This window comes from Canis aureus, chromosome 1, assembly GCF_053574225.1.
Source record: "Canis aureus isolate CA01 chromosome 1, VMU_Caureus_v.1.0, whole genome shotgun sequence".
NCBI classification, from domain to species: Eukaryota; Metazoa; Chordata; class Mammalia; order Carnivora; family Canidae; genus Canis; species Canis aureus.
The window spans coordinates 58,794,401-58,816,385 of NC_135611.1; the positions used below are offsets into that span (position 1 = coordinate 58,794,401).

Genomic DNA, 21,985 nt, shown 5'->3' on the forward strand with positions numbered 1-21,985 from the left:
AAGCTTGGTTATCCAAGCAGTGAGAATATGGTGTATTCTGAATTAGAAACAAGGACTCAGTTCCTCACTCACCTATCAAAGGAATTTGGCTGTCACTCAAAAGTGAAATTTATTTGATAGATGGCAGATGTGAAAGTATATTTCCTATCCTGGTCTTTTTTTTTTTTTTTAAGATTTTATTTAATCATGGGAGACACACACACAGGGAGAGAGAGAGAGGCAGAGACACAGGCAGAGGGAGAAGCAGGCTCCATGCAGGGAGCCCGATGTGGGACTAGATCCAGGGTCTCCAGGATCAGGCCCTGGGCTGAAGGCGCTAAACCACTGAGCCACCTGGGCTGTCCTATCCTAGTCTTTCTGTAGAAGTATGAACATTTTCACTTCAGGAATCCTATAGATTTTGGATATCTGGTGTGCATGGTTTTTATTCTAGATCCCCATAGTTTTTAGGATTTGTATTTTGTCTTTCTTACTACTAAACAGTTGAATGGGAGACAAAGAAAACTAGTAATCCCCCCCCCCCCCGCCAAAAAAAAGGAATATTGTTGGAGAAAGTGAACAGAGGACTTTAAAATTAGTTTAAGGTGAAAGAGCAAAAGCAGTCAGGGAATGGTTGACATTAATTGTGTCAGAGACATCTGACAATTGCAATCTGCAACAATTTATTTATAATAAAGTACAGGTCATAAGAATTGATGAAGGCTAGTTATCAGATGTCAATAATATATTTACTGCATAGGAATTATCACCTTATTGTCTTTATTTGAAGAGCTCAAAATACTGAACATGGAGTAGCATTTTATTATAGTCATGACTTTAGAGGCTCATAAGATTGTGAAAAGTACCACATTTTATGTGAAGTGAAATATATATATAGTAGAACTTCAGTCCAAAAATAGCAGCTAGCCAGGTTCCCCATAGAGTATGAATTTAATAATGTATAAGTTCTACTCCTATGCTTATCCTCATTTTCAGAGAGTGGCCTTAAAATGAGTTAGATTCCAAAGTGATTCAAACTGAGTAATCATCTAACTGGCCTGAAGATCCACTGATTTGGAAGACCCAATGTGGATGACTACCAAGAAGGACCAAAACAAGGGAAAAAGAGTAAACTTCCCCATAGTAACTTTATTAATTATGTAACCTCACCTGTGACTCTCAGAATTTATAAAAGATTGTCCCCTCAATTCCACTTCTGTGTATATGCCCTAAATAATTGGAAGTAGGAATCTGAACAGATACTTGTACACCAGTGTTCATAGCAGCATCATTTGCAGTAGCCAAAAGGTGGAAACATCACAACCATGAGCATATGAGTGGATAAACAAAATGTGGTATATACACAGAGGAATGTTACTCAGCCTTAAAGAGGACTGAAATTCTAATACTTGCTACAACATAGATGAACCTTGAAAACTCTGCTGGGTGAAATAAGCAGACACAAAAGGACAAATGTATGATTCTACTTGTATAAAGATTCTAGAGTAGTTAAATTCAGAGACAGGAAATAGAACAATGGTTACCAGTGGCTGAAGAAGAGGGGAATGGGGAATTATTGTTAAAGGGGTTCATTCTGGAGATGCCTGGACGTGATGGTTGTGCAAGAATGTGAATGCATTTAATTCCTCTGAACTGTAGGCTTAAAAATGGTTAAAATGGTAAATGTTATATATATTTTGCCACACGCACACAAAATAATAACCATGAAAAAAATTGTACTTTCATCCTAACTCAACACTTGGATTATTCCTTGCTGAAATTGCACTCTTTTGCTTATTTCTTTCCCAACCTCAGGTTCAAAAGTACAGCAGTGGCATCACTATGTGCCTTAATTTAAACTCTGGTGGGCTATCACAAGGTCAGTTTAGTAATTTCGTCTCCTGGAAATGTTTCTTTATGTGTTTTCTTGAAGCATTACTTATTTATCTGCTTACTTGCTGAGGCCAGCCACATGCTTGGGGCAGTGCTGAGATGTCAAAAGGGAAGTCCAGTTCCTCCTGGCCTGATTGGAGCTTGCAGGACAGATGGTGTGGTACAGACAGCAGGTCCACAGACTAGACAGATGGCCCAATCTTTATTCTGAAGTAGAATGCAAGTCCTGGGATTTTGGTTCAGTTTTATCAGACTATGTGGAGTTTCCGTTTCTGTTATCAAGGAGGAAATGAGAGTTACAGAGACCTCTTAGGAAAACAGGTAAGCAAGGAGAATGGAAGAAGTGTGCTTATAGACATGGTGCACCCAGAAGATCAGGGGAAAGAAGTACTCTATATATCCTTTGACACTATATTTGTTTACATTCAAGTTTCTTTTTTTTTAGGATTGTATTCATTCATTCATTCATTCATTCATTCATTCATTCATTCGTGAGAGACACATAGAGAGGCAGAGACATAGGCAGAGGGAGAGACAGGCTTCCAGCAGGGAGCCTGATGTGTGGAACTCTATCCCAGAACCCTGGGATAACGAACTGAGCCAAACAAAGGCAGATGCTCAACCACTGAGCCACTCAGGCGTCCCCACATTCAAGTTTCCTATTAAGAGGTTAGCAGCTTCATTTCTCAGCTAGGTGAATATCCGTGGCCTTCTGGCACCCTTCAGACTTCAGCCATAACCTTCACAAAAGATCACTCTGTTTCATTTGAAGTCAGATCTAAAAATAGACTGGATCTAGTGGGTGCAGAGGTGGGTACTTTAACTGTAGTATTTGGATTAGATCTAAGCTGTAAGAAGTGAAGAGGGCAAAAAGGTTGATGGACCTGCTTTGGAGAAGAGCTTGAATTGTCTTCCAGGTTTGCATTAGAAATCCTAATCTTAGCCAATGCCTTCCTCTTACCGCCTGTTGTGACTACTAATCTGAAAGCTAAAGTTTTCTCTCATTCACCTTTAAGCTCCTAATTTTTCCCTATATCCTAAGAAATCCACAGACAAATGGCACATTACGTTAGAAGTTACCATGTAGCCCTGGATTTCTGGAACACATTCTGTTCAATTTCAGTTCCTAAGAGGTCACTTCCCTTTAGTAATTAGCCTCAAGTCATAAGAATGTGTGGATGGACTCTTGCTGAACAATACAGGCCACCTGCTGGGCCTCAGAGACAGACACCCTTCAGGGACACTCATCCTTCACTTTTCAGAGGCTTGTATTCCTTCAATGGACACGTATCCAAGAATACATATCCACTCTTCAAGAAAGACAGTATAGGTCATTAGGGTTTGTATTTGTTGTGTTTTTTTTTTTAAAAAAAGCTATTATATTATAAAATTGACCTTTTACTTTAGGGTATACAATCCCATGAATTTTATCTTAGGTCATTAGGTTTTATTAATACTGGCAGTGCACATGAGCTGAATCACTAGCACCATAGTTGATACATAATAAATGAATGAATAAAATTTAGGAAAGTTAAAATCTAAAATATAATGTGTAAATGTAGTAGATGATAAAAAACAGAGACCTTTGGTTCTATATTATATGTGTTTGAGGATTTATTTGTGTTAGAAGGTCAACAAATATGTGTTAAGCAGATAATGATGTATGTTCATAAGAGTGTAACAGAAAAGAACTACAGGGGCCCCTGGGTGGCACAGTCAATGTGACAAACCCAGTGCACAGTCCAAGCATCTGACTCTTGGTTTCGGCTCAGGTCATGATCTCAGGATCACGGGGAGTCTGCTTGAGATCCTCTCTCCCTCTGCCTCTGCCCCTCTCCTGTGCGCTCTCTCTCTCTCTCTCAAATAAATGAATAAATCAAAAGAAAGAAAAAAAGAAAACAGAAAAAGAAAGAAAGGAAGGAAGGAAGGAAGGAAGGAAGGAAGGAAGGAAGGAAGGAAGGAAGGAAGAAAGAAAAAGAAAGAAAGAAAGAAAGAAAGAAAGAAAGAAAGAAAGAAAGAAAAGGAAAAAGAAAGAAAGAAAGAAAAGAAGAAAGAAAGAAAGAAAAAGAAAGAAAGAAAGAAAGAAAGAAAGAAAGAAAGAAAGAAAGAAAGAAAGACTATAAAACAGAGGCTTTGCTTTCCCTACATTTACTACTATTTCAGGACAGAAGAAATACACACATGTAATATTTTAAAAATATAATATAGGTTGATTAAGTTACTAAAACAATAGAACAATGTATAAGGACTGTAAGAAATCAGAGGAAAAGTCAATGTGGGTCAAAATGGAGAAGTTTCTTTGAAAAGGTAGAATTTGGGGCAAGGCTTAGAATAGTGCGTTTGTCCATAAATAGCCCTGCCACTCTGTTGGGCTCCGACGGGCTTGGAACAGATAGCAGATTAATCCTGTACTACGGACAAGCCTGTCAGATGGTTCTGGTCACCTGCTAGTCTAATTGGTTGTCTCTTTCTTTGTAATGATAGGAAGTAATAAGTCACCCATGCCTCAGGGAGGAATAGTCCAATTTATTTATTAGTTTAAATCAAGGTTGCTAAAATGTAATGGAATCAGCAACAAGCAGCATTGTAGTCTCCAGGATACTTTTTAAAATACAGATGCCCGAGCCCCAACCCACACCTGCTGAGTGAGAATATCTGAGGCACAACTCAGAAATCGGTGGTCTGGAAAGCTCCCCAAGTGATGCTAAAGCACACTCAAGTGTAAGAACCGGATTAGAGCAAGCTGAGGGGAAAATAGTAAATATCTGATTCCATCAAGAAATAAACATTTATACAACATTATAAACAACTGACTCGCTAGCTGTTTTGTTTTCTTGCTTCCCAAATATTTTAGCATTGTTTAACGACTCATTCTAGGCCTCTGTATGTGGTAAAGGCTGATAACATCCTTGGGTCTGCAATAACTGTGTGATATCCGAGGCTCAGAATGGATTCGCCACCCAACACAGGAGGCTTCACTTAGGATGGATGTTAGCTTATTATTTGCCACCTTTTCCTTTCCTGGTTCTTGGCAGTCACAGTTCAAATCACACCATCTCTTATCACTGAGTTAGATTTTACCTTAATGGTATCTAGTTGTTTGGGTTGTTTTCTTTTTTCTTTTTTTTTTTTTTTAAGATTTTATTTATTTATTTATTTGAGGGAGAGAACATAAGCAGGGGGAGGGGCAGAAGGAGAGAGACAAGCAGACTCCCCACTGGGCAGGGGACCCTGACACAGGGCTCCATCCCAGGACCCTGAGAACAGGACCAAGCTGGAGTCAGAAGCTCAAACAACTGAGGTACCCAGATGCCTCTTAATGGTATCCACTTAACTGAGCACAGCACTACTAACCCTTGAGAGGAGTGATTTCTCCACCAGCAGCTTTACGAAGCTTCAGTAGTTGGTACAGATGCTACAATGCACCAACAGAAGATTCCCTGTGAGGGCTTGGGAGTCCCAGCAGAGACAGGCTGATCTGTAAATAAAGCAACAAGAGGAGGCAATATCTTGGCCATTAGCACAAGGACAAGGCACATACATCCACAAACAGAATGTAGGGACGCGAGCAACAGAGGTTCTTAGTTATTAAGAACTTGTCAAAACCTGTGCTGGAAGAGTTGCCAAGTATTCCTCTCAACCTCCAAGACGGAAATGAGGACATGGAAGTAATAGAATTCAAACTTCTGCATTCTCTGGCTGCTAAAGAGAATATCACCTACAAGTCAAGGACACTGTACGGAGGAATGTGACTACACCAGTAAAATACTTAAAGAAGTCTGCAGACATAGAGGTGCTGTCGATACTCAAGCTGTTCTGGCCAAGGCTATTCCATTAGCTAAATTTCCTCTTCACAGTCGAACCTCTTCTTCTTTGTGCCTTTCTTATTCTGAAAACTTTCAAACATACAGAAAAGTAGACAGAACCATATAATGAACATGCATGTGCCAATATATCAGCTTCAATAAATTTCAAATCATGGTCAGCCTTATTTATTCTTATCCTCACCACTTTCCCCTTCTTGTATTATCTTAAATGAAATCTCAGACATTATATCGATTTATCTATAACTAGTTCAGGATGTATTTCTAAAAGATAAGAGTTTAAAAATAACATAACCATGATACCTTGTTCACATTTAAAATGAAGAATAAGGGATGCCTGGGTGGCTTAGCAGTTGAGCGTCTGACTTCGGCTCAGGGCGTGATCCCGAAGTCCTGGGATTGAGTCCCGTATCAGGCTCCCTCCAGGGAGCCTGCTTCTCCCTCTGCCTATGTCTCTGCCTATCTCTGTGTGTCTCACATGAATAAATAAATAAAATCTTTAAAAAATAAAATTAACAATAATTCTAAATATCCTGTCAATCTTCAAATCTCCAATTGTCTCATAGATATATATATTTTTACAGTTTGTCTGAGTCAGGATGTGAATAAGATCTGCACCTGCAGGCGATTGGTATTTTTCTTAGGTTCTTTTAACCTATAGATTTTCTTCTCTTATTATTACTGCAGTTTATTTCTTGACAAAACTGCCATGGGTCTTATACAATCACTGCTTCTCAAGCTGTAATGCATGCAAATTCTCTGGCCCTTGAGCAAATGCAGACTTTGAGTTAGTAGGTTTGGGGTCAGCCTAAGAGTCTGCATTTCTAACAAACCTTTATTTGCTGCTGTGGCTACTGCCATCCAACCGACCAAATGTAGTAGCCAGATTAGAGCAGTTCTTGCAATCTGGGTTTTGCTGATTGAATCTTCCTAATGTGTTTTAACATGCTTCTCTAACCTCTGAATTCTCTAAATTAGTAGTTGAGTCCAGAAACTTTATCAGATTTAGGTTTTTTTCTATAAGTAGCATTTTTTTCTTCCATCAGGAAACACGTAAGACATAATGCTTGATGGTCTCTTCCTTGTCATGTTAGTAGCTTAACTTTCAAGGCCAATATCCATTAATTCATCCTGGGGTACAAAATTATATTTAATTTTCACATTTCTTTATCATGGTGTTAGTTAGAATATTACCATAAAGACCAATCTCCCTCCACCCCCCAACTACTATTTAGTTACCTAGTGGTAGAGTTCATATGAGAATCCCAGGGGACAAAGACTTGATTTTTTTCCTCCCTTGATTTACCAGCTTCCAAAATGAATTGGTTTACTAATATCTTCTAATGATGGCCAATTAGGGTTGTGTTTTTTTTTATTTGTTTGGCAGTAATTGTTGCTGCTGTTGCTTTCAAATTCTTCTGCACTTATGGATCTAAGCATATCTGGTGCATTTCGATCCATTTCAGTTGTTATCTTCATGTGGAAGACCCTTTAAGTTGCCTCTGTGTCCTTTTGACACAACCCTAGTAGTGTTCAATTACTTTCTTGCTCTTTTGTATGACAAGATGTCCCAGGCTTGACTTGTATTACTTGATTTCTGATCAAATCAGAAAACCATTATTTCTTTTGGTGGAAAACAATATTTTAAGATGGTTATCTGGGTACTAGAGTGCTCATTGCCACTAGGTTAGTATAGTGGGAGCTTTTTAATTCCCAAAATATATTCTTTAATATTTTCATGTGGGAACATATATATGCATTTCCAGAAATACTGATACTATTCTTGCATTACTCAGAAAACACTGCCTTGTTTCTACTGAAACTAATTTCAGAAAGATCACATAAATAAAAATATTTCTGATTTGTTTCATACAACATACCATGTAAACAAAAAGCAGCATTCTTCAAACAGTGAATATTTTCCAATAAAAAGTCAGGACCGACCTTAGACAAATTATTTAACTTCTAAATCCAATTTCATGCTCTGAAAAATACTTTCTTCATAGGGCTATTAATAACAAAGCTATCATTTGCTAAGTATTTCCTGGAAGCCAGATACTTTACATGTATTTTTTCATTTAATTCACATAGCATATTTTCAAATAAGTAGTGTTTGACTCATTTTACGAATGAGTAAACTTTCCCAAGGTGACACAGCCAGTTAAGTGGCAGAGTCAGTACCTCAACACAGGTCTTTTTGGCTCTATGCTTTTAACCTAGAGTGGAGGGTGGCAAGTAAATGAGAGAATGAATATATAGTGTCAGTGCCTGACAAATGGTGTTCAATGAAAAATAGATGTCAGGTAGCAGACATGGCCTTGGGTAAATCTGTGCTTGGCATTTGGGCTGGAAGGTGGGAGGGTGGACAGGGGAGAGGAGGCTGACCAGCTTTCTCCCTTACCAGAATTTCTGGCCTGTTGACACTTCTTTCGCTAATTTCTCATGTTGGTTATAACCTATATGTCCACCATGACAGATGTTCTCATGTCAGAGCTCAAGGTCAGCCCTCAAGAGTTTAGGCTGGCACCTTCTGTCATGTTGTCTTTTGAATATGCTCAGCAAGTAGCAGGAGTCCAGAGGCAAGCCCGCTTTGGCCTCTTCCCCTTACATCATGTGTCATTAGCTGCTACACAGCTCTTTATTCGAAACAAAATTCATAAAACTGACAGATTCATCTGCTAATGTCAAGAGGCATCAGAGCCAATTACAGGAAACCTCCAAAAGGCAAGTAGGGTCACTTTTCACAAAATGGGATGAAGGAAAGGAAAATAGTCTTGTCATTAAAAAGGACAAATACATTTTCCTCTCAGCGGGCTCACCCAGGAAAATAGAGAGATTTATATTAGCACATAGTTTTATTATGATTGCTTTGAATAATTTCAAATCACAGCATTTGCCCCCACACACAGCCAACCTATCATTAACCATTTTAAGCTTGTGAGCAGTATTTCCCATTGTAAGCGATCTCCTTATAATGACAGAAAATTTAGGGATAAAGCACAAAGTTTTTATATTCTTTTTTAAGATAAAAATCATATGCATTGTTTAACATCATCTGGAAAGGAGACTAGTTGTTTGTTTTAGTTTGAATTCAGACCTGGAGGATTCTGGCATCTGGTTATTCTGAGATACACCTAACATGTACTCAAGTTCTTGAGCAAGAGAGAGACACATTAGGTTGTGTTTGAGGAAAGTCTCCTGCAGAGATTTAGGGGCACAGCCACAACATGACCCTTACCTCACACCAACTGTGAGAGTTTAAACCAAGTGAGAAAGTTTAGGGTTCACATAGTACTACCCTCTCTGCTGACACCAACTGCAAGTTCATAGGTGAGAAGTATCCCCAGAACCATGCTCGGGTTCAGTAATGTGCTAAGAGCTCACTGCAAGCTGCTATAGGCATGGTAATAGTCATTATAAGGAAAGCATATGGATTAACAATCAACCAAGGGAGGAAGCACATAGAGCAGAGTCCAGGAGAAGTAACCAAGCCAAGAGCTTCCATTGTACTCTCCATGTGAAGTCAGGATGTGTTACTTTCCCAGAACCAATGTGTGAGAATATGGACAAAATATCACCAACCAGGGAAACTCACTAGACCCTCTGCATTGAGGGTTTTTATTGGGACTCGACGACGTAGGCGTGATTCATTGCCCATGTGGCTGATCTCAATCTCCAGTCTCTGAGGGTGACCCAAATTCCCCACACTGAATCACATTGTTGGCCCTTCTGTCCCAGCCAGCCCCTACCCTAAATTATATTGTTAGCCTAGGACAAATACCAGACCTCTTTTAAGGCAAGGTTAAATTCTTTACTATACAACTACATTATGTAGGGAGTTGGGCATGAGGAAAGAAAGACCCACTATGATAAAAATCAAGATAATAATAACATGAGCTACTTGCTAGGCACCATGCCTTTTGCAAATATCTCATTTAGTCCTAACAAATATTCAAGAAGGCAGGACCACCTAGTAGCTCTAATGTGGAGATGAGGAAAATTGAGGTTTAGAGCGACTAAGTTTCAGAACAACATCATACGGCAAATGCATAGGCAAGACTGGCTTAGAGCCCACTGCTGAAAGGCTCCAGTGCTCTCCCTACGTTGCCCTCCGAAGGAAAGGTGTGACTGCCATATACACGACTTCAAAGGCCACCATTCTTGTTGAGTTCTCTGAGAAGTCTGCCTCCTGGAACTGAATAGCCCAGCAGCCCCAAGGGAAAGGCCCAGCCTCATAGACTCACTACCTAAGTCAAAAGGGAAGAATTGTTGGTGAGACTTTTCAGAGCAAGAACCTGCACACATGGGTAACTGCAAAAGATACACAAAGTTAAACTGGTCCCCAAGGGGTACATACTCCATACAAGGTATAAACTAGACAGGAGGTTAGGGGAGAAAGATGGGCTTGGTTTTAATGGGTTACATTTTTGTGTGTGGCCATGCAGCAACTTCCCATTTGTAAGGTTTTCAGAGTCTCCTTTCAGTTATTCATAATGACTGTTTAGCCATTCAAGTGCATTTATTCTTGCATACAGTACTCTGTCCAAGAATGTAAAATGCATGCTGAACTGTATACATGTTTTAAAGGATACTTTACGTTCTGGATGGGATTTGTCTAGGGGAGGTGCTCAGATCTCATGCACTATTTTCTAAGAGGTAAAGCAACCCATAACACACAGGTATTGGTTGACAGAATTTAATAGTTGGTACGGAGTTTTTGTATATGGGTTTTTAGATATCCTATAGAGTTCTTTGTTTACCTGCCTATGTGTTTTAACTATCTGTATGATAAAAGGCAAATATGCCACCAATTTTTATATTGCTATGAAGAAGAAAATGGTAAGAATTGTGTTTTCTGAGACACATCAAGACAACAGGAAGTTTGGATATTTTGGAAATTTGGATATTTTGGTATAAATGTGCCACATAAAATCGTATATCTTAGCTTCATAAAAGATGACAGTTGGGTTGCCTGGGTGGCTCAGGCGGTTAAGTGTCTGCCTCTGGTTCAGGTCATGATCCTGGGGTCCTGGGATCGAGTCCTGCATCAGACTCCTCTGCCTGTCTCTCTCTCTCTCTCTGTCTTTCATGGATAAGTAAATAAAATCTTTAAAATAAATAAATAAAATCTTAAAAAAACAAGATGACAGCTGAAAAAAAAAACCCAGAAAGATAAGTTTTCTAAGATTTAAATCATTTGGTACATGTTAAAAATAGTAACATACACTGAGACTTTTATTTTCATATTACAGTGTGTAAACATTTTTATCTCAGAAGAGGTAATAGATTGAGCTCATAATTAGAGCTAGAATGTTGTATTTTAATTATCAATGCCAAAAACATAACTTTGAAAGAAATAAAATGAATTTCTTGTTAATAAGCCTATCCTGTGTGTAATCACTTCCACACATCTAGGCTTTTTTTTTTTCTTCTCATTTTCATCTGAAAGTAACAGCTACCAGAACCTGATGTGATTATTATTCATTTTTAGCTGCTTTTCGATATTTTTCCAAAATTTTATTAGACATTTCTGGAAAACAGCCAGATGACTGAGCAGATTTTAAAGGTGTTATTCATACACTGACTAACTTGTCTAACTCACTGTGTGAGGCACAGGTGAGGATATGTAAACAAGAGAGGGGCTGAGGGGGACGGGGATGCCGTGGAAGAGAACTGGTGCATTCTCAGAGCCTCCACTCTCCAGTCAAGTGATGTGATCCAAAGGATCAAGACACGGGTTTGTTCCAGGCTAGAGGTGTCAAAGACAAGACCCTCAGCCTGCCTGTAGTTTGGACAAATGTCCTACATCATATGCTGGCTCCAGTGTGATCCAGGGGAAGAGACAGAGAGGGATGCGTGGCCAGCGCCCTAATGAATAATGATGAGGGTTCACTTTCCTGGGCTTCTTCTATGCAGCATCTACCCCACATAGTGAGCTAGCACGTTGTGGATGGCTAGAAGGATTACAAGGCTTTCCAAACCCTGTCAATAGCTGTCATGTTTGGTGCACGTACCTTATATTAGATACTCGCTTATATATGTCACTCATGCTACCTTTAATCTATAATACCCCATGAGATTGTTGTTATAACCCCTATTTTGTAGTAGAGGGATTGCGGTTTAGAGCCATTTACCAAGTTACCTAGTACCACATAGCAGAAGGCTGTCTGTGCTCAAACCCAAGTCTGCTTGCTACCGAGACAAAACATTGTCTTTTGTGCTCTTTCTAATCTCACTGTTTGTAATAGCAAAAATGACTAAAAGCATACAAACAAAATGGGATCTTATTATCTATCTTTTTTGTGTTTTGTATATTGGGTTCATATTATCAAGTGAAACTGGTTGCAATCCTTTCTGTGAACAATTTGTATTTTCATTTCCTTATTAGTGCATTTATTTTGCTCACTTTTCTCACTAAAGAGAATTGCTTTAAGCTCTACATCCTAATACTAAATTTTAGCTTTTAAAGGTGAGTGATTAACAGTCATTTGTTTTTTCTGGTTTCACTGATTAATACTTAAAACACTTCACTTTAGAGCTCTGGTAAAGAAAGACAGTTTTATGGCTCCAAATTGTGAGACAAGGGGGTATCCGTTCAAGGATAAGGGTCTCCCCTCCTGTGTAGGGGCTTTGCGCTTGCTGCAGACTCTCTGCGCAAAGCGTACTGGGTTCTGTTCTTGCCTAAGAACACCATGAAGGATCACACCACCCATGAGAGCCCTTAATGAAAATGTCCCAAGAATAATGCTGCTCCTTGTTCCTGGAGCTGAATTTACCTCCCGTGTGGTCTTACAGTACTATTATTCTTTACTCAGATGACCACTGGGGGTGGGTGAACAAGAACACTGTGGATCAAAGATCTTCAGTCTTCCAGGCACTGCCATGAATATGAACCATGTTTCAGTTTTTATGCAAGTTTTCTCCTCCTTCATTCAGCACGTATTCATCACCACCACCTTCCCCCCACCCCATGTGTGACCATTGTTCCCATGCCTGCAGCTTTAGTAAGCAGTACAACATAAAACGGTAATTCTTGTCATTAGAGTTTTTTTAAGCCATAGAATTGATTTTAAAGCTTATTTTACATTTCACAATGTAAAACTTCACAAGGGAAATTCTGTCATGGACTAAGATTAGGCAGGGAGACACCAAATCCTTGATACTGATTTGATGGTGATGGTACACATCTTGATCCCTAAGGTGCTTCAGGAGCTACATCATTGGGCACTGGCAACTCCAGGGAGGGTGCCACACACATGGGCTTCAATGTGATGGGCCCCCCGTGGAGTTAGCAGAGGGGCATCCAGCAGGTGTCTGGACAGGTAGGTCATGAGAGGGCCTTTATTAATAAATGTGTGACTCCTGAGGACAATGCCACATTTACAAACCAGGGAGGCAAGATTATACAGTACTTATGAGTATGAAGCCTAGTGCCCAATTGTCATGAGTCCAGATCCTGCCTTAACTGTGTGACCTTTGGGGCAAGTTCCTCAACTCCTCCATGCCTTGGTCTTGTCTTCTGCAGATAGGGTTAATGGCAATGTCTACTATATCCGATTATTATGGGGATTAGGTAAGTTAGTATTTGTAAAGCATGCAGATATGGCCTGATACAAAGTATCATAGAAGTTACTTGTTACAAAAATTCAAAAACACTTTTGATTGATCATGCTGTCGGTGCTTAGTAAAATTATATATAAATGACATGATCAAGACTGTCAGTAATTTCTTTCCCTATTCTTAATTGTTGATGTGGTTATTGTCACTGGAATGCTGTTGCTTCAAACTAAGGTAACTTTCTTTGCTGCACTGTTCCTAACAGAGAAAAATTGAAAACAACTTAGATGTCTGTTAGTGGGAGACTGGATGAATTGTGGCATAATCATAAATATGATAATATGCAATGTTTAAAATAAATGGGTTAGCTTTACTTGAAACAATAGGGATGCATTTCTAAGACAATGTTAAGCATTAAAAAAAAAAAAAATCCAGAGGGACATCTACAGTATATACAGTATATTCATTCAAAGTCTAAAAACACACCAAAGGAAGTTATATACTATTTCAGATACAAATACAAATATATGTAGAAAATGTATAATAAAAACACAAGCATGAAGAATCCACAATATCAAGACAGCAATTTGAGGAAGGAGGAAAAGGAATGGAATCAGGCAAGAGCAGAAAAGGAGCTTTGGTTTTTGTCTGTAACATTTTCTTCCTCAAAAAAAGAAAACCCCAAATTTCTGAAGCAAAATGTGGCAAAATGTTGACATTTATTAAATCAGGCTGGAGGTTACCTTATTATTCTCTAAAATTTTTATTTATATTTGAACATATGGATAATAAAAATAATTAACAGAATGCATTTAAATGGGAAACTGTAATTCTAAAGTTTCTTCCCATGGATTTTATTATTCCTTCTAGTTAATTAAAAAAAAAAAAAAGAATTTCAAAACATTAACATACCACCAATTGTGCTGGTGTTTCTTATGGATGGCCCTATTTTATGAGATTTAGGGAGCAGTTTGGCACAAAGGCTGTAAAGAATGCATTTTCATTATTCTAGAAAGAATTTTAATGGCCTATTGTACATCAGTGTTAATGAGAGTCATGTAGATAAATCCCTAAGCAGTCCTTTTAAGGGCTGGATTTTTTGCTTAGCTGAAAATACAAAAGTGCTCTCTTGCTATCCTGGATAATTCTGCTATGCAAGAATGTCGTATGTTTTCTGGTGCTTCCGATGAAACAATATGGAACAACATGGAACATTTATTTAGGGTGTTTTGCTTTGCAGACTTCTTCAGCAGAACTGCAAGGCAACTAATCATTCCTTTAAATCTGTGTAATGAATTACACTTTGAATATGTTATTGATTGGTAGAACAAACACAGGACCATGACCCAGATTTTCAGTCTTACATCATTGAGATGTGGCTGGTACCCTCTGAGTTTGGCAATTCTCTGTTCATCGTGTAAATTAACTGGGACAATGACCTGTAACTATAGAATTGCAGCTTTGCAGTTTAAATATGCCATCGACCTTTTTATGTCCTATGTATAGTATGTCATGTGTAAAATGGTCACCAAATTAATTGTGTCAGATGCTGCCTACATTCTAACTAGAAAACAATTTTCATTGTCTGAAACATGAATGTTTATAGTAGATATATTTTAAGTGCCTCAATTTCAATCTACTTAGCATTGCTGAGATTATTAAACATGAAATTTATTCATACATTTCATATTATTTATTGACCACTCACCATTTACTGTTAGATCTTAGAGATAAAGTGATCACCAAAGCAATGCCACTCTCTTCAAATTGTTAATAATCTAATGAGTAATAGAGTCAAGAGAACAGGTAATTATAATATAGTGAGATAAGTAGTATATGTGGGATAGGCAAAGGGTGTTAAAGAAACACATTACAGGGAAACCCAGGCCTAGGAAGACTTCCTGGTGGTACTGTCTATGCTGATTCTTCATTTAGAGACTGAAGGAAGAATAGTCTAAGTAGACGAATCAGCACAAGAAAAAACCCAGGTACAAGACAAGGGAAAGCATACTTCAGGACAGATGTGCAGATGTTTCTTTTGTATGAAGAGCCTTCAGTACTCTGTGGTTATATCTCTTTGGAATTCCTACTTCAGGTCATCCTGAGGATAACCATTGGACATCAGTCATTTGAAAGTCAAAGATTTGATCCTCAACCCAATGCCCAGACTCCACCCAAAGCCAATCACATCAGAATTTTGGGCGGCTGTTCCCAGACATTGAGATTTTTAAAAATCTCTCAAGAAGACATGACTATTCAATCAGGTTACAAATAACTAATTTACAAGATAAATAATGAAAGGTCTGTTGATTGATCAGATGCAAAGGCAAGTAAGAAAGGCAGAAATGCTGTGCAGGGGCATTGCCAAAATGAGCTGGCTGTAAAGAAATAACCTTAGGGATCACACCCACCAGCTATGAATCTCAGTGCAAAACACCGAGAAGTGTGACTCATATTCTAGAGCTGACTCTTGACATATTCAGAGAACTAGCTCTTCATGTTTTTTTCAGTTCAATTATTTACTCATTCCAAGACACTTAGCTAATCCTTACTATATGTCAGTATACTAAGAACTATGGATACATGTATGAGTAAGACATTGATGTCTTATCATCCCCAAACTCCCAGTTTAGTGAAGAGACAATTGCTAAGTAATCACGTTCATATGAAAGGACAATACAGAGCTGGATAAACATTGCCCAGGGGCAATGGCATCAGACAAAATGACAGAGAATAGCTAAATTTTGAAGGATGAACAGGAATTAGCAATTCACTGAGTCAGAGAGATTTTTAGTGTACGTGGAGCAAAGGATATGAAAAGTGTGGCATCCAAAAGAAGCTTGAAAACTGGATTAGCTACAGAAGGTCCCGAGACCTCTCCCTTCTTGTTGCAGCTGGAAAGCTTTGCTTTACAAGTCTCCATAAGGTTGACAAAGCCTTCACCTCCTGTCATGGCCACTGGAGTAAGGCCAGGGGTAGAAATTAGGAGTCCAAAGTTCTGAGAATGCCTCAGAGACAGGTGAGGATGTGGAATCTGTTAAGGTTCTTGCAGACCAGCTTAAGCACAGCCATAGTACTAATGGTGTGTGTCACTGGGTAGCCAACTTCCAAGATGGGCTCCAGTTATCTCTGCCTCCTGGTATTCACATCCTTACAAAATTCTTTCCCTTGAATGTGGGTTGAATTTATTAACCCTCTTCTAAAGAAGAGAATAAGGGAGAGTTCCCATTTCTGATAATAGGTTATAAAAGAGGTTATAGTTTCCATCTCCGTCTATTATATCTATCTATCTATCTATCTATCTATCTATCTATCTATCTATCATCTATCTATCATCTATCTATCTATCATCTTCCTCTTTCTCTCTCATTGCTTATTCTGGCTGAAACCAACATCCATGTTTTCAGGCAGGCCTCTCTGGTGAGAACTGGGACCTGCCAATAGCCATGCTGAGTGAGCTTAGAAGCAGATCCCACCCTGGTCAATACTTCAGATGTGACCACATCCATGGCTGACAATTTAGCTGCAACTTCTTGAGAGACCTTGAAACAGAACCTGTTTCACTTAAGCTGTGTCTAGATCCTTGACCCACAAAACTATGAGATAATAAACATTTGTTGTTTTAAGCAGCAGTGTTTTAGGATAATTTGTCATGCAGCAGTACATAATGAATACAGTCACCCTTCTTTCAGGGTTTCTGCGTATTCTGGATCCTCTATAAACACCGCACAGGTTGGCTCCAAAGAGCTATTATTATTAACAATCATGAATTCCCCTTGAGAAATGAGATTTATTTCAAGCTTAAAATATGTAAAGATATGGATAAAAAAAAGGGATTCAAAATCGGTTCTGATGCTATATAAGCTTAAGAGGCAAGATGGTGAAGATGATGGTGTGGGGCAATATTGAGACCATGGTCCTATGGTTCTTGTCCATCTGAGACTAACCCCCTACTTCCTTTCTTTTCCCGTCACCCACACACCACCAGAGTAGAATGTTTAAAGTGTTGTAACGTTCAAGATTGAGCAAGGGCTCAGGATGGCATCTTGGAGTCTCACTGCAGATCTGCTGTCAAGCATAGGCTTTTGCCCATTGGACTACCCTCATTACATTTCTTTCTATTTTACCACAACTCTTAAGTTTAGAATAATTTGGACTTTATGTGTGTTTATGCAGTCTTTCTGTCATATCTTTCTTTTTATTTTTACATGCATAATTTTTTTTCGTCACATGTTAATGAGAAAATGCCTTTCATGGTGAACTAAAAACCTGCTCAGTCTTACTCTGGCATAGAAACCAACTTGAAAGGCCAAAATCTACAATAAAGACTATTAGCTAAGTAAAAGCATGTCAATCTTTGACACAATTCATTTGTTTAATTAAACATTTGTTAAGGAACAGTAAAAAATATATAGTACAACAATATTTTAGAATCCTTTTAAATATATAGTTTATTATGTATTCAGTACCTAACCCACTTCTCGCTTTCATAACGTAGGAGAAGAAAACCTCCTGGCAATTTTACGACGAAGATGGTGGAAGTATATGATCCTGGGACTCATTGACCTGGAAGCAAATTACCTGGTGGTCAAGGCCTACCAGTATACGACTCTGACCAGTATCCAGGTACTAGTGGTTTTTTTTATCCTTCTCAACCTCCTTAGTTTCCAGATGTAGATTACTTTCAGTTTAGTCACCTGGGAATCTAAATATTCTATAGGTTTTACAACAAGAGGGAAATTGAGTGTATAAAAACTAAAGCTTAAAAAAATAAAAATAAAAACTAAAGCTTTATTTCTCTGTCTTATTAATTTTTCTTTTTTTTTTTTTTTTTCTTATTAATTTTTCTTAATTCAAATGTATTTGGATGTCTTTCTCCTCTTTGTTCATAATAGACTGTAACTATTGACAATGTAGGAAAATATTTTCTAGCTATGGAAACTATCAACCAATCATATGTCATCAGTAGGAGAGTTATTAATAAGCATAAAAACAGCTATTTTAAACACAATTTATAACATTTTAGAACATGTTAATGGACTTTGACTAAGTAATCAAGGTGCTTAATAATCTTTTCTTTAAGCTTTCTTTAATGAGGAGATTTTGCAGCCTGAAGGGACAGAATTTTTCCTAAAAGAACAAGATATAAATTCCTAAATAGTGTTATTTATGAAGACATCCACTGTCCTCCCTTCCTCCCTCTCATTTTCTTTTATGCACATGCCTGTACACACACACACAATTACACAAGTTTAAATTTAGATTTTCACGATTTTCACCAGATGCCATTTACATTCTTCATTACACCATAAATAATAAGCTTGACCATTTTTGTTTCACTTCCATTTCTCCTTTTATGGCAATATTGTGAATTTTATACCCAATGCTCTGGGATGAAGACAAAATATTATTCGTGTATATTATGTCTTACTTAGACTTGATACCACAACAACATTCCTGACATTCTAATAATTTGCTAAGAAACAACAATAACAAAAATGAAGAATCAAACAGGCAAACCAATCACCTAAACATATTTAGGTTATATAGATTGAATTGGGAAGCTGTCTAAGCTGGAATTAGATGGGGCTACAGGCTTCTTACATGCCCAATGAGAGATAGCAAAGATGCTTGTCTATACCCACTGAAGAAAAGTCCAGAGCTCCATTCTGATTGGACCACAATGACAGTATGGGAAGATTGTGAGCTAATTGGCATAAAAATTGAACTCCTCAAAAAAAATAATAAAAATAAAAATAAAAATAAATTGGAGTCCTCAACCCAATACAGGATGAGATTTCTGATTGATTTGGACTTAGGTTTTTCAATAGGAATACTATTGGCATCTGAGGTGAGACAATTTTTCATGATTTAGGTCCCTTTCCTACTCTATTGGTCATTTAATATTCCTAGCCCTTGTCCACTTAATGCCAACAACATCTTTTTCAACCTTGTAACAACCAAATGCCCTCTGGCAGGAAGGTCCCATCCTTGCTTGAGGATCACTGGCTCACCAGTCAGCACTCACTCATGGAGTCAGGATGAGATCAACCCCACTAATCATATACCTGTCACCTGCTGCAGAGAGGAGAGGTGAATGGATACTGGGAAATCTGCTGCAGCACCTCCACACTCAGCTTCACTCTCCCTCACTGCAATGAGCCCCATGACAAAACATATCTCTCTCTTCTGTGCTCCCATGGCACTTTGTTAGCTCTGTCTACACAGTCTGTATTACCTAAGAATGATGTTTGAATATGCCCACCTACTCCACCCTACTGTGAGTACTTTCACAGCAAGGGTGATTTCTTGTTCACCTTTGCATCTCTTGTGCCTAGTAGAAAACTTAGCACATGCCAGGTACTCAATAAATGTTTAAAGAAGTTAATGCAATTGCATTGATTTCCACTATTTGGGGGACAGAAATTCCCAGCAGTTCTTTACCTAAATGTAGAGGCCTCCAGGATGTCTACACAGATATGGTAGGAGAAGGAAGAGACAAATATTAGCTTTGTGGCAGAACTGAGCCCATTAGCCCGGAGCTAAAAACTATGAATGAGTGTAGGGGAGAGTGAGGAAGAGACTTCCTTCTTTGAAAATACTTTTGTCTTTTGTTTTTGGTTTTTTTTCTTATAAGCATTGACAAGTCACAACCAATTATTGGTTTCTTAGGTTCTATGAAGCTTTTTCCAAAAATTTTTTTCAATTTTTTCTGAACAGTAGCAATTAATTCTTAAGGCTGGTCCCCTGGTATGACTGGCTCAACCCATGGCATACACCACCATCCTAATCCATCTTGCTACTTCTCTCAAATTAGCTGTTCAATGCCTAATTTAATGTTCCATTTTATGAAAAGGTTTATTTTAATTCTATGGTGAGAAAGGAAAATAATAATTCTACTGAGATACCAGTTGGTCTTCATTGTAATTTACTGAGCAAGAAATAGTGGAAAGTAAAATTAAAAAAAAAAAATGATTCTTTTTTTTTTCTTTTTGTGCCACCTTAGGATTTCTTTTTTTTTAAATAAATTAATTATTTATTGGTGTTCAATTTACCAACATACAGAATAACACCCAGTGCTCATCCCATCAAGTGTCCCCCTCAGTGCGTGTCACCCACTCATCCCCACCCCCCGCCCTCCTCCCCTTCCACCACCCCTAGTTCATTTCCCAGAGTTAGAAGTCTTTATGTTCTGTCTCCCTTTCTGATATTTCCCACACATTTCTTCTCCCTTCCCTTATATTCCCTTTCACTATTATTTATATTCCCCAAATGAATGAGAACATATAATGTTTGTCCTTCTCCGATTGACTCACTTCACTCAGCATAATACCCTCCAGTTCCATCCACGTTGAAGCAAATGGTGGGTATTTGTCATTTCTAATGACTGAGGAATATCCCATTGTATACATAAACCACATCTTCTTTATCCATTCATGTTTCGATGGACACCAAGGCTCCTTCCACAGTTTGGCTATTGTGGACATTGCTGCTAGAAACATCGGGGTGCAGGTGTCCTGGCGTTTCATTGCATCTGAATCTTTGGGGTAAATCCCCAACAGTACAATTCCTGGGTCATAGGGCAGGTCTATTTTTAACTCTTTGAGGAACCTCCACACAGTTTTCCAGAGTGGCTGCACCAGTTCACATTCCCACCAAGTGTAAGAGGGTTCCCTTTTCTCCGCATCCTCTCCAACATTTGTGGTTTCCTGCCTTGTTAATTTTCCCCATTCTCACTGGTGTGAGGTGGTATCTCATTGTGGTTTTGATTTGTATTTCCCTGATGGCAAGTGATGCAGAGCATTTTCTCATGTGCATGTTGGCCATGTCTATGTCTTCCTCTGTGAGATTTCTCTTCATGTCTTTTGCCCATTTCATGATTGGATTGTTTGTTTCTTTGGTGTTGAGTTTAAGAAGTTCTTTATAGATCTTGGAAACTAGCCCTTTATCTGATACGTTATTTGCAAATATCTTCTCCCATTCTGTAGGTTGTCTTTTAGTTTTGTTGACTGTATCCTTTGCTGTGCAAAAGCTTCTTATCTTGATGAAGTCCCAGTAGTTCATTTTTGCTTTTGTTTCTTTTGCCTTTGTGGATGTATCTTGCAAGAAGTTACTGTGGCCAAGTTCAAAAAGGGTGTTGCCTGTGTTCTCCTCTAGGATTTTGATGGAATCTTGTCTCACATTTAGATCTTTCATCCATTTTGAGTTTATCTTTGTGTATGGTGAAAGAGAGTGGTCTAGTTTCATTCTTCTGCATGTGGATGTACAATTTTCCCAGCACCATTTATTGAAGAGACTGAGGGGCATTCAAATTGGCAAAGAAGAAGTCAAACTCTCCCTCTTCACCGATGACATAATACTCTACATAGAAAACCCAAAAGCCTCCACCCCAAGATTGCTAGAACTCATACAGCAGTTTGGTAGCGTGGCAGGATACAAAATCAATGCCCAGAAATCAATGGCATTTCTATACACTAACAATGAGACTGAAGAAAGAGAAATTAAGGAGTCAATCCCATTTACAATTGCACCCAAAAGCATAAGATACCTAGGAATAAACCTAACCAAAGAGGTAAAGGATCTATACCCTAAAAACTATAGAACACTTCTGAAAGAAATTGAGGAAGATACAAAGAGATGGAAAAATATTCCATGCTCCTGGATTGGCAGAATTAATATTGTGAAAATGTCAATGTTACCCAGGGCAATATACACGTTTAATGCAATCCCTA

General features: G+C 38.4%; 1 protein-coding gene across 6 annotated transcripts in view; it reads left to right on the top strand.

Moving 5' to 3' along the window:
* The window catches only part of SLC35F1 (solute carrier family 35 member F1), a 389,817-nt gene that overhangs the window by 298,238 nt on the left and 69,594 nt on the right, over positions 1-21,985 (top strand). For all 6 annotated transcript variants that reach the window (XM_077900929.1, XM_077900939.1, XM_077900949.1 and 3 more), the window contains one exon: positions 17,752-17,879. In XM_077900929.1, the coding sequence (XP_077757055.1) occupies positions 17,752-17,879 (128 nt within the window). The remainder of the gene's footprint in view (positions 1-17,751; positions 17,880-21,985) is intronic.